Here is a 13,542-nt window from a genome sequence, read left to right on the forward strand (position 1 = left end):
AGTGTAATTATTGCTCACTGTTTTATATGGAAAGATCTCAGAGTCTAACAATTGTCAGCAAGAGGCTAAATATAAACTTGTAATTGTGGAATATACTTTAGGATATAGGTATTGATCACACTGGTTATGGGTATGCATGATTTCTTGATTGAGGCAGAAACTCCACTTACAACTACAGCAACCTTCCCTTTGCTTCCCTCCCTCCCCAGCACCACTGATATAGCTTTTCATTACCAGTGGACAGAGTTTCAGGAGGAGATAATAGCATCCTTGAAATGTTTAATTCCTTTTAGTACAATCAGACTAAAATATTTAAATCATTAATAATATACATAGCATGATTTTAAGGTGCTGTGTGATTTACAACTCATTCTTGCAGAATCTCATAACGTTTTTCAGCTGAAAAAGATTTTCAGTGCTGAGGATAAGATTTTATAGCCAGTGAACATGGTTGTTCAGAATTTAAAACTGAAAATTTCAATGTCAAAGCTTAGTCTCTGAATCCAAAACACGTTTCAAAATTACAAAAAATATTTCAAAACTGACTAGATGCTCTTAATTGCCTCTGTCCATGGACTAACTGAAAAACCATTTTTTTTCAACTTGTAATTTTAAGTGCTGCTGCTAGTAATGTGTGTTCTTCTTTCCTGAAAGCAGAATCCAATAACGGAGTCGGAGAGACACATAACATAACAGAGGTTCAGGAGATGAAAAACCTTTTACCTGAACGAAGTTGTTTGATTCTGCCATTGCTAGCAGCTGTGTCCACCGGAAGGAAATCTTTGTACCAGGATATTTCAGGGTCAGGATTGCCACTGGCAGCGCAGAGCATTGTAGCTGTGCGGGCCTTCTCTACTACCTTGAGCTGGGGGCCCATATCTATAGTTGGAAAGCCAGGTGGAAGTTGATTCTCTGAAAGAAAAACAAATCCATTAAAAGTCAGTGATGGGAAAACTGGAGGCGAGTTTCCCATACCCCAAGCACTAGACAATCAAGACTTCAACACAACCATGTCTGGTTAATTGACAGAAGACATTTCCTCTACTCTGGATTCTGAACAGTAAATTGGTCATTAGTACAAATAATGCAATTCAAATGTTCTGCGTATGTTTCTGGGTGAACCCTTACACAACATGCATGGATAAAACAAGCGCAAGTATCTTGTACTGAACTCTTCTGATTGATGTTCTATGTTCCAACAAAGGTTGATTATTTAAAAATCCAAAGAACAAATGAATAATAACAGACCAAACTAACTGCAGGGCTGGATAGCCAAATAAATACTGTATTAACAAACCAAAGTAACTGCAAGGCTGGACAGCCATCTCTCTTGGATAGTGTAGTGAATTCAGAAGTGTGCATCGAGTTAGATTTGAATGTTCTCTTAGTCAGTGATCGGTCTCATTCAAGACAATGATGAAACCGCATACGGATGGGAGGTTGAACGACTAGCCTCATAGTGCGACTGGAACAATCTGGAACTGAACACACTCAAAACCGTAGAAATGGTGGTAGACTTTAGGAGAAACCCTCCCATACTTCCACCTCTCACAATACTAGACAACACAGTATCAACAGTAGAAACTTTCAAATTTCTAGGTTCTACAATATCTCAAGATCTAAAATGGACAGTTAACATCAAAAATATCATCAAAAAAGGACAACAAAGAATGTTCTTTCCGTGCCAACTCAGAAAACTCAAACTGCCCGAGGAGCTGCTGATCCAGTTCTATAGAGGAATTATTGAGTCTGTCATCTGCACCTCTATAACTGTCTGGTTTGGTTCTGCTACCCTGCAAGACAGACACAGATTACAGAGGATAATTAGAACTGCAGAAAAAACAATTGCTACTAACCTGCCTTCCATTGAGGACCTGTATAATGCACAAATCAAAAAGAGGGCTGTGAAAATAGTTACAGGTCCCTCACATCCTGGACATAAACTGTTTCAACTCCTACCCTCAAAACGACGCTATAGAGCACTGCACACTGCATTGCAAGTAAACACAAGAACAGTTTTTTCCTGAATGCCATCACTCTGCTAAATAAATAATTCCCTCAACACTGTCAAATTATTGACTAAATCTGCACTACTATTAATCTTCTCATTATTCCATTCACTCATCTCCTTCCACTTATGACTATAACTTTGTTGCTTGTATCCTTACGATTTATACTGTAATTGATTGTTTCCTGATTGCTTAATTGTAGACTATGACTATCATTAAGTGTTGTATCATTAAGTGTTAAATTTGTACCTTATGACTATCATTAAGTGTTGTACCTTGATGAAGGTATGTTTTCTTTTTATGTATACTGAGAGCATATGCACCAAGACAAATTCTTTGTTTATTCAATCACACTTGGCCAATAAAATCTATTCTATTCTATTCTATTCTATTCTATTCTATTCTATTCTATTCTATTCTATTCTATTCTGTTCTGTTCTGTTCTGTTCTGTTCTGTTCTGTTCTGTTCTGTTCTGTTCCCTTCTAAACATATGTTTTTAGGATGTACACTAAGAAATTACCAAAAAACTCTTCCTGACAGTTGAAGATACCTGAAGAAAATGTGTAATATATCTCCTTGCCTTGTATCACATTGGTGAACATTTTTTAAAGAAATATCTAGAATAGAGAGAGAAAGAAAGAATTCTATTGATAGAGGCTGCATTATATTCTCACAGATAAACATAGCTAAGTTTATTATGAGGATTCTCTTAAAAAAAGTCTCCAAGTGCTCTAAAGCAGCTTTTGATAACAACAGCCAAAATCAGCTTGTACTTCCAAGGCAAGAGAACTATTCTCTTCTAAACAGGAATTGCAATCAAGATAGGCACATATAAGGAAAAAGAGCCAGAACCTAAGGGTTTTTTAAAACACTAAAACCTCAAAATCTTTCTTTGAAAATGCTTAAGCAAAATAAGGCAGTTTTCCTTTTTATCTTTAGCAGATATGCTAATTTGAATAACGACAAATATATGCTTCTATGGCAAAAGCTTTGGATTATTACAACTTTTGAATGCAGCACTCCTTTCTAGGTTTTCTAAAATAACAAAATATTCATTTATGTAATTGATTAATTGAATAAGGGAAAAAATGTGCTTATAAATAGATATGCCAAAAGCCACTACTTTTAGGTAACTTTGATTTCTCTAGTACCATCTGCAATTGAAAATGATGGATTATTTACTTCCCTCTAGAATCCCAACACCATACCTTAAACAAGGATCTTAGCATCCTAAAGTTAAGGATTCTACATTACAGAGATCAAGAATATACTTCATTTGCATCAAACTTCCATGTTTAATGTGCATACACATAATCTTCATATTTTCAGTTAGTCGAAGTTTTGTTCCTGGCCTTGTCTTGTATTTTCTAAATCTCTAAATGAAGTAGCAGGACCAAATTGAACTATTCAAATATTAACACTAAATACCTTCCCATCACATCTATCAAAAATCCAGACACAGCCTCCCCATATCAGTGTTAGATTTGATAGCATAAGACAACATAAATGGGCTGCAATCTGGCTTTGGTGTTCAGAAGGTAAGGAGTTTGGAGGAAGAACTACATTTAAAAAAAAATAATACAAAAAAAGTGATTGGAATTTAGTAAGAGCTTGAGCCATTTTGAATCTCCCAGTCCACCCTCCCTAGAAATCTCTCCTTTACCACCAAAAAACAAAAAACAAAACCTCTCTTTGTATAAAAGGTACCACTGAAAATGAAAGGTTTTTTTCTTCTTCTTTAAATTGCTGTCTCTTTATTTTCAAAGACAAAAGGTACACACAGCTTAACTGGAAAGACACCAGAGCTAGCATTCATTGACAAGAAGCAGCAGCAGCACTGATTTAACCACAACACACACGCCTCAAATTTTAACAAAAGCAGGGATATACAAAAGTATCACAAGACACAGCTTAGCTTGCAAGGCAAGACACAAAGAGGAACAAATAAAAACTGTCTTCAAACTAGCCAACTGTGCCTGATTTACCTTGCTGCTGGCAATATAAAGTAGGCGGTTAAGCCAGGGAGGACAAATACTCCAAGTGATCAAATGTAATCCCTAAACCTTCTATATTATTTCTCAGTTTTTGTGAGATAATATTCTAAGCAAAGAACCAGTCAATTCATGTTTCTCTGTGTATCTACACAACTGTTAATAAAAAAACGCAATATAAATATCCATTATTTATATATGATTATTTATTTGAAGTATTTGCATATTGTGCCTCAGTGAAAAACCCACAAAGTAGTTTACAAATTCAATAAAACCATTATAAAAATAATGCAGTATGTGAATTGGTGGAATTAATGGCAGGAAAAGCCAAATTAAGTAGAGGTCCTGGAATAAACAGAAGAAAAGCCTTTCCAGAGGACAGATGCTATTGTCACTGTCAAACGGAAGTTTCTGAGACAAAGCAGACATCTTCTGAAAATCACAGATCCCTGGGAGGCTGATATAAGTGGAGTCATTCTATAAGGCTATCTTGTCCTGTGTTATTTAGGGCATGGGTCTCCAACTCTCCAGGCCGCAGCCCACTACCGGGCTATGAGCCTTTCGGAATCAAGCTGCGTAAGCGGCAAGCAATTCAGTGCATGTGCACTCCACTTGTGTGAGCAGTTTACTTGCGTGGCCGCCACTCGTGCAAGTGGAACTGTTGGCGCATTTCCGCCATTCGCACAGAACCATTCCCACTCCCACCCTCTCTCCCTTCCTGATCCGCAAAGCTGGAAAATTTGGGAACTCTGATTTAGGGCTTTCACATTAAAATCAACATTTAATCTTGTTCAATGGCAGTCAGTCAACCACTGCAGACCTTCTAGCACAAATTTAAAGCGCTTTATAGTGCTTTAAAGTCTTGTAGGTGTAGTATCCCAGTCAGTAGTCTAGCTGTCTGCATTCAAACAATAGATTCTCACTGGCTCAAGATTGGCTCAGCCTTCCATCCTTCCAAGGTTGGTAAAATGTGGAACCAGACTGTTGGGGGCAATATGCTGACTCTGTAAAATGCTTAGAGAAGACTTTAAAGCACTATAAAGCGGTATGTAAGTCTAAGTGCTATTGCTATTTGGGTCTTGAAACAACTAAACCATGAAGCTGTGTTCAAGTTGTTCCTGTCTAGAAAAAAGGGCAGTTGATGTAAGGACCTCAGTTAATAGTAGATATTCAAAGCAAAAAGCTAATAGTAGGTCACCTGGGTCCTCAGTGCTACGGATGGATAAAGAGCACCTTCAAATTGAGAATATGTGCTTTGATAGGGAGTGCAACTTCATCTAGAACAGCCAATTTTTCAACAACCTAGACCTAGGAACTATTCATCCAGCACTTCCATCTTCTCAGAATTCTTATTTAGCTTATTAGCCCTTATCCTGTTTATCATTGCAATCAAGCAATCTTAACCATGGCATCCACAGCTCTAGAAAAAAAGTTTGAAGTCTGCAGGTGATACCATGGTCACTGGCTTCATTTGAGATGATGATGAACCACCATATAGATGGGAGGTTGAACAATTGGCCCTGTGATGCAGCCCAAACAATCTGAAGCTGAAAATGTTTAAAACTGTAGCGATAATAGTTAATTTTAGAAGAAGTTCTCCTTTTCTATCCCCCTCTTACTATATTTGACAGCACAGTATCAGCAGTAGCGTCCTTCAAGGTTTTTGGTTCTATATTCTCCCATGACATGAAATGGACGCTTAACATTAGACCTACCTTTAAAAACACACAACAAAAACCTTTTTTCCTGCATCAAATCAGGAAGTTCAGACTGCCCTAGGACCTGTTGATACACTTTTACAGAGGAATTACTGAGTCTGCTATTTGTACTTCTATAACTCTCTGATTTGGAACAGCAAGCAAACAGGATAGGTATAGACTCCAATGAATAGTTAAGATTGCAGAAAGAACAATTGCAACCTGCCTGCCTTCCACAAAAGACTTGTATGTTGCAGAGGTCTGAAGGAGGTCTAAGAAGATATTCTCACATCCTAGACATAAACTGTTTCAACTCCTTTTCTCAGTAACAGTGCTGTAGGGCATTATATGTCAAAACAATTAGATACAGGGATAGTTTTTCCCCCTTGTGCCATCACTCTGCTGAACATATAATTCTCACAGTGCTGCCTAATGTCTATATATAATTGCCCATGTAGTATAGCTGTAGTATTATTATTTATCCTTCTTATTATCTTCTTTACTTCCCTCTTTTATTGGTATTATTATTATTATTACTCTGTAACTTTACATGTATACTGCTTACGTACTGGAGATAAATTCCTTTATGTCTAAACACATTCGGCCAAATAAAGTATTCAATTCAATTCAATTCAATTCAATTCAATTCCAATGTAAAATAAATCTTTTAAATGTTTATTGATTAATTTTAGAATACTTCTGTTCATGAAATTTTTCACACTAGTATGTTAGTAAGAAAGTACAGATGCAGTGAGACCCATCACACTGAGCTCTTCCTTATCAGCTATTGTATCAAAATTTAATAATAATGATCTTTGTAGTTATCTTATTATGACAACTGCACAGATGTAATGGAAGTATTTCTATTTGCTGAAACTGTAAACTATTTAGCACTACTCCCATATAAAAGGGGAGAAAGTATTTGTTTTCTGAGATTCTTTATAACTTTTCATAGGTAGTCTTCTTGCTTAGACCAGGTTCCTGAAATAAATAAAAATAAATAATTCCTAAAATACCTTTTTAGGTATTTTAGAAATGAAAGGTAAGAGTTGGGTCACTGACACGGCTCCAGAGTGATATGTTTGCCAAAAGACATCTCCCTTGATATAGTATAGGTTTGTCCTATGACTTATTTTCATTTTTAACAAATCATTGCAATTTTTAAAAGTAAGAACCTGGCCAGCTCAAAGTAAGGTGTCAGCCTCCAGAATTATATTTCTTTCCAAGATAACTTCTGAACCCACATGGGCCTCAGATATTATTGAAGATAATAAACATTATGGTGGCTAAAGCCCAGTTGTTTACTTGGAAAAGTACCCATTTGTTATAAAACAAAACAAAAGGACAAAGGTAAGCAGGATTAATACTCAGCATTGTTCAAGAGGAGATGGTGGCAGAACGTAACATGTGCCAAATCATTTTTTTATAATTGGGTTTGTTCCCTTAGTAGCTGTTTTAGATATATTAGGCACCCCAAGCAGGATTTTTTGAAATCTGTCTACATTTCTCATAATTTCTAGTACATCCATCTGCTGGGGGATCCTAAACCTAGAGGGATCTGATTCATTGTTATCATTCACAACTAATAACACTGAAAACAAACTTATTCTTACTTCTAAATATTAAATCTTTTATTTTGTTTTTACTTTCCCAAATAAAATGTTTTACAGTATTTTTAGACTTGTACATAGATATACAGAATGAAAAGGCCTTAAATATTTGATGGATGGCAATTCTGTACCATTACTCTGGTATTACAGAATCTGAGAGAAAATGTAAAGTATATTATAAGGGAAATACAAAGGAAATTAATGTAGTAACTAACAGACCCAAAAGTAGAAGGATTGTTGCTTAAAAGAATAAATATAAACAATTAAGAATATTCAAGGTAATAAACATTCTAATGGTAAAGGTAATTGTTTCCTCTGTCCAGTCATATCTGATTCTAGAGGGAATGTGGTGATCTCGGTTTCTTAGCTGAGGGAGCCATCATTGTTTGAAGATACTTCTGTGGTCATGTGGCCAGAAAGACTACATACCAAAGTACACGGTAGGCTGTTAACTTCCCACCAAAGTGCTATCTATTTATCTATTCGTATTTGGATGCTTTCTAACTGCTAGGTAGGCAGGAATGGAAGCTCACCCCGTTGTGCAGCATTCAGGTCCCAAACCCAGACTAAATGACAAAAATTAAAACAGCATCTCTCTCTGAAATGTCTGAGGGAAGAATATTTCCCATTTACAGAATAAGAAAAAAACTCTACTGCACTGGTCCAATTCATGTTTAGTTAACAACAACATCAAAAAAGACCACTTATTATGTTACATCCATGCTGTAGCTCTCACAACCAATCGCAAACATGGGCCATAAAGATTGTGACTGTAAATTCTGGCAGTCTTCATTATTAGTGATTCCTAAAGGACAAGGGAAGGTCTTAAGGACCCAAGATAGATAAATATGGAAAGGGTTGGTAGCTAGCAAATGAAAGTGTCATTGTAAAACGGCAGATGTGGAAAAAAGAATATGATCTTAGGAAACAGAATAGTGAAGGCCACAGATAGGATTGCTATCTTTTTTTTTCTGTCACATACTCCAGCCTTTTAACAACAGAACAACAGGCACTTGACAGTTGCACTTCTTCCCTTTTCATTCCATGCCGAGGAGGTGGGGAAAACTGCCCTGTTTCTTTTTGCCTGGCACACAGCTGTCAAGATATTCCCTCAGGCACTGTCTGTATGCTTCAAAGTTCTTGAGTAATTCAATACTGTATTATATATCATATTGATCCCATAAGAATACAAAAACATAAGAAGAACCATGCTGAATCATAGTAAAGGACCATCTTGTCTGGCAATGGCACAGGCATGCTGTCTCAAGATTTCTGAATTAACATTCATATAATATACACTATCATTTATATTATTCTAACAAAACGTATGCAATATAAACTATACATTATTATATTAATGCGCTTAATCTTGAAAGAAAATTTTATCATACTGTAAGATCAGAGGCTTCTTAAACCCCATTTGATGATAGATCCAAACCAGAAAATACACAGTCACAGACAGCAGCTACAGCCATCGTCCCAGACTTGTAGTCACACAGTGGCAGAATTATGGACTATACGAAATAGTAAACTTTTCAGGGGAAATAATTTCTGGCAAACACAGGTAGTCCTCAACTTACTACCACAATGGAGCCCAAAATTTCTGCTGTTAAGTGAGACATTTGTTAAGTGAGTTTTGCTCCATTTTACGACCTTTCTTGCCTCCATTGTTAAGTGAATCACTGCAGCTTGGTAAATTAGTCACCCAGTCGTTAAGTGAATCTGGCTTTCCCATTGACTTTGCTTGTCAGAAGGTCGCAAAAGTGGATCATATGACCGTGGGACACAGCAATGATCATAAGTGTGAACCAGTTGCCAAGTATCTGACTTTTGATCACATGACCATGGGGATGCTTCAAAGGTCATAACTGTGAAAAATGGTCATAGGACACTTTTTTCAGTGCTGTTTTAACTTTGAACAGTCACTAAATGAACTGTTGTAAGTCGAGGGCTACCTGTAATGCAAAGTATATGTAGAGCCTTCTGACTCATCCCAAAGACTAGCAGTTTGATGGATTCATATGCAACCTAGATCCTGTGCATATACAGATAAAGCTTTGCTCACTTGCCCACCACTTGCATGGTCTGGTTCCTAATAAGCCATGGACTGGGACAGGTCTGTGGCCTGGGAACCCCTGCTTTACAAGTTTTAATTTTATCTCCTATAAATACATATTTATTGTATGGCAACCTAAACCATATAATAACTCATAAACACACAGACACACTTGATATTGTATCACTGCAATAACATTAGCTCAAGCTGCCTGACATAGAGCATATATTTGGAGAGAGAAAATCTTACCATCTGCATGTTGAGAATTTGCACTGCTAGTGAGGGCTGGATGGCACTTTCCTCAAGAGAGAGAACTATCCCTCCAGGTTTAGAAACTATAATTAGAACACTCCTGAGGCATGATTAATCACTAAAATTAAATAACAAATTTGTTCTTTTTCACTAAATAAATATTGATAGCTCAGTTCCAAGGATTTTCCAGATCAATCCCAGTCAGGATTTATGTTTCAGTTCAGAACAGAAATGATTTCAGTTGTTCTGGTGCATAATCTATGACTAGACACAGACAGAGAAAAGTATGGTTCTACTGATTTTTCTGGATGTCTCAGCAGCTTTTATTATTACTGCATAGTTTATCATCAAATTACCTTCAGTTACAGTTGACACCAAGGCTTGAGAGCTTTTCATATTAACTTAATGCATATTTGTCGGATGTTAGGCATTAAATCTATAATGTTCTTTCAGTTTCATTCTATTAATCTTGTATTACTGTATTTTTAGCTAAGTTCAAAAAATGTGGTTCTTTATCATTATCATCACCACCATCTTATTGAAATATTCTTTTAGTTGTCTTTTGCCCCTTTCAAGAACGCTACACTCTAGAATAGAATAGAATAGAATAGAATAGAATAGAATTTTTTATTGGCCAAGTGTGATTGGACACACAAGGAATTTGTCTTGGTGCATATGCTCTCGGAGTATATAAAAGAAAAGATACATTCGTCAAGAATCATAAGGTACAATACTTAATAACAGTCATAGGGAAACAGTCAATATAAATCTTAAGGATACCAGCAACAAGGTTACAGTTATATTGTCATAAGTGGGAGGAGATGGGTGATAGGAACCATGAGAAGATTAATAGTAATGCAGATTTAGTGAATAGTTTGACAGTGTTATAGAAATTATTTGTTTAGCAGAGTGATGGCATTCGGGAAAAAACTGTTCTTGTGTCTAGTTGTTCTGGTGTGCAGTGCTCTATAGCGTCGTTTTGAGGGTAGGAATTGAAACAATTTATGTCCAGGATGCGAGCCCTCTTTTTGACTCATGCAGTATACAGGTCCTCAATGGAAGGCAGGTTGGTAGCAATTGTTTTTTGTTTTTGTTTTTTGCAATTGTTTTTTTTTTGTTTTGTTTTTTGCAGTTCTAATTATCCTATGAAGTCTGTGTCGGTCTTGTTGGGTTGCAGAACCAAAAGTTATAGGGGTGCAGATGACAGACTTAATAATTCCTCTGTAGAACTGTATCAGCAGTTTTTTGGGCTGTTTGAGCTTTCTGAGTTGGCGCAGAAAGAACATTCTTTGTTGTGCTTTTTTGTTTGTTTGTTCGTTTACATTTATACCCCGCCCTTCTCCGAAGACTCAGGGCGGCTTACAATGTATAAGGCAATAGTCTCATTCTATTTGTATATTTTTTTACAAAGTCAACTTATTGCCCCCCCAACAATCTGGGTCCTCATTTTACCTACCTTATAAAGGGTGGAAGGCTGAGTCAACCTTGGGCCTGGTGGGGCTTGAACCTGCAGTAATTGCAGGCTGCTGTGTTTTAATAACAGGCTTCTCTACTGCCTGAGCTATCCCGGCCCCTTTTTGATGATGTTTTTGGTGTTGGGTGTCCATTTTAAATCTTGCGATATGGTAGAACCTAGAAATTTGAAAGTCTCTACTGTTGATACTGTTGATACTGTGTTGTCTAGTATTTGTTTGAAATGGTATGGTTTCCTGCTTGATTAGGGGGTTGGACTAGAAGACTTCCAAGATCCCTTCCAACTCTGTTATTCTGATTGCCATTTAGCTTTTGAATTCAACATATCTTCATAGGAAAAATTACTCAGAATCTATTTTGTCATCTTTTTCATTCATTTCATGCCACTTTCAACATTTCAATGAAAACACATTGCATTTTAAAAGTAAACTGTCAAATTTTGGGTACAAAGAAGCGTGTTTAATGAAACATTTACATTTCTGGAGACCTCAACACATAACAAAAGTCAGTGATTCTGTTTTTTGAATAGATATTTGTAACTGTTTTTGTGTTTTTATGATTTTAATTACTGTGATATTGTTTGTTGCCCAGAGTATATTGGATTGAGATGGGCAGCTATAGAAACTGAATAAACCAAGAAACAAATATATCTTTTATCTAGTAACATGATGCTGGAGTTCAATTAATGCCATATGATCAAGAATGGAACAGCAATTCAATAGCCAGAAAAAAGTCTGTTGTTTATGTTAAATCATTTAGGGGTAACTACAACTCCAGTATAAGTTATATATTAGGCAACTGTCTCTGTATATTGTGCATTTACAAAACACATTCTTAAAACATATTTCTAAGAAAGGAAATAAATTGAACAATTTGTGGAGAATGATCTAATAACTATGATGGAACAAGTGATGACCTGCATATCCCAACAGAAACTATGTGCCAGGTACACAAAGAAAGGGCTTCAAAAGCCATTTGGCATGTATGATAAAGATTCAGATTACTGTTAGCAACAGAAAAAAACACAAATAGGTAGTAGTTTATAACAGCCCTGCCAGCAGACTGTGGTGTGGCACTTTGAAGAGACATACTGAAAGTGCACTTTCAAAATGCTCCATTCCGAGTGGAATGCTTTTAAGAGGCTATGCTCTAGGGATGTGAAATAACAGACAATAGCAGAACATAAACAAATAGCAAAATACAAACAACAGACAATAGCAAAATATACGTAAAGTGTTCAGCTTATCTGTTTTTTTTTTTAAAGAAAGAGGGAAAAGGTACCAATAAAAAGACTAGCAACCATATTCTTTGGAGCGCCCAAGAACCAATTTGTTAGATGAATTTTCCAAGATGATTCACATTATAATTCTTCTGTGCTTTCTTTCTGTTATATGCAGTCCTATCCATATTATAAGAATAATTTAATTGAAAAGTTAGAATGTTGGTGGCTCTGATACAGAACTTATTTATATATTATATACACTGACTGAAAAGAAAGGGATCACGAAGTTTGGGATATATCCAAATGAAGTGGTTTGACAGAGAAGATAAAATGAATAAATACAAGTTCTACATAAAGAACAAAAATAGAGTAAATAGATGAATTTATGTACTGTGATAGAGTTTAGTAAAACTAGGAAAACTGATACACTTCCCAAACAAATTACTGGTAATTTCTGAAAGGAATTTTTTTTCTTTCAAGATTTCAAGTGGAAAGACTTCAACATGTGATATTTGGTGTGATTTTGAATATTTTAATTTATTTATTAAAATTCGTTTTGTGGTTTCATGGATGCCATGAGAAATGGTTGAGTATGCCATGTTGCCTAAAAGTGATATATTACCGTCCTTGGCTTATATAGCAATCTTCAAAGTACTCAAAAAAATCAATCCATCAATCATAAGTAAGAAACTGAGAACTGGTAACAACATTTATTGATGTATCCAGTATTTCAGCTGGCTATTTGAGCAAAAAAAGATAGATCCAATTCTTGTTTCAGTCCTTGGGAGATATTTTTCACAAAGAAACATTTGGCATTCTACAGAACCACCCCTCAACTCCACAACTGACAATCTGAAGAAACCGGTGGTAGACCAAGTGTAGCCTGTAATCCTGTCTTAAGTCTTGCCGTGATCCTTGATATTCTGCTTTTCTCTCTTGGCTGTTAACAGCCAATTCAGAGAACAGGAATAGCTTTTGTTGAAGTATCTGTCAGATATATTCTCCAGAGATTTATCCATCAGAAAAGTTCTATTTGTGAAACAAGAAAATATTCAGCTACAAGTAATGAACAGTAAAGGATCAGAAAGAGGAGGAGCTAACCGGATACATATGCTATCCTAAAACACATCTTGCTCTCTATGGGTTAACAACTCCTTTTCTGAATCCACTAAGTTTTAAATCCTTGTTTGGATTCAGGCTTTCTTAAATAAATCAGGATTCAGTTTACTTA

The 13,542-nt window shown here is 36.0% G+C and overlaps 1 protein-coding gene across 1 annotated transcript in view; it reads right to left on the reverse strand.

The window, feature by feature from the left end:
* The window catches only part of PTPRF (protein tyrosine phosphatase receptor type F), a 609,016-nt gene that overhangs the window by 128,930 nt on the left and 466,544 nt on the right, over window positions 1-13,542 (reverse strand). The window contains exon 6 of the mRNA XM_058175103.1: window positions 724-912. Within this exon, the coding sequence (XP_058031086.1) occupies window positions 724-912 (189 nt within the window). The remainder of the gene's footprint in view (window positions 1-723; window positions 913-13,542) is intronic.

The sequence above is a fragment of the Ahaetulla prasina genome, chromosome 3 (assembly GCF_028640845.1).
Source record: "Ahaetulla prasina isolate Xishuangbanna chromosome 3, ASM2864084v1, whole genome shotgun sequence".
NCBI lineage: Eukaryota > Metazoa > Chordata > Lepidosauria > Squamata > Colubridae > Ahaetulla > Ahaetulla prasina.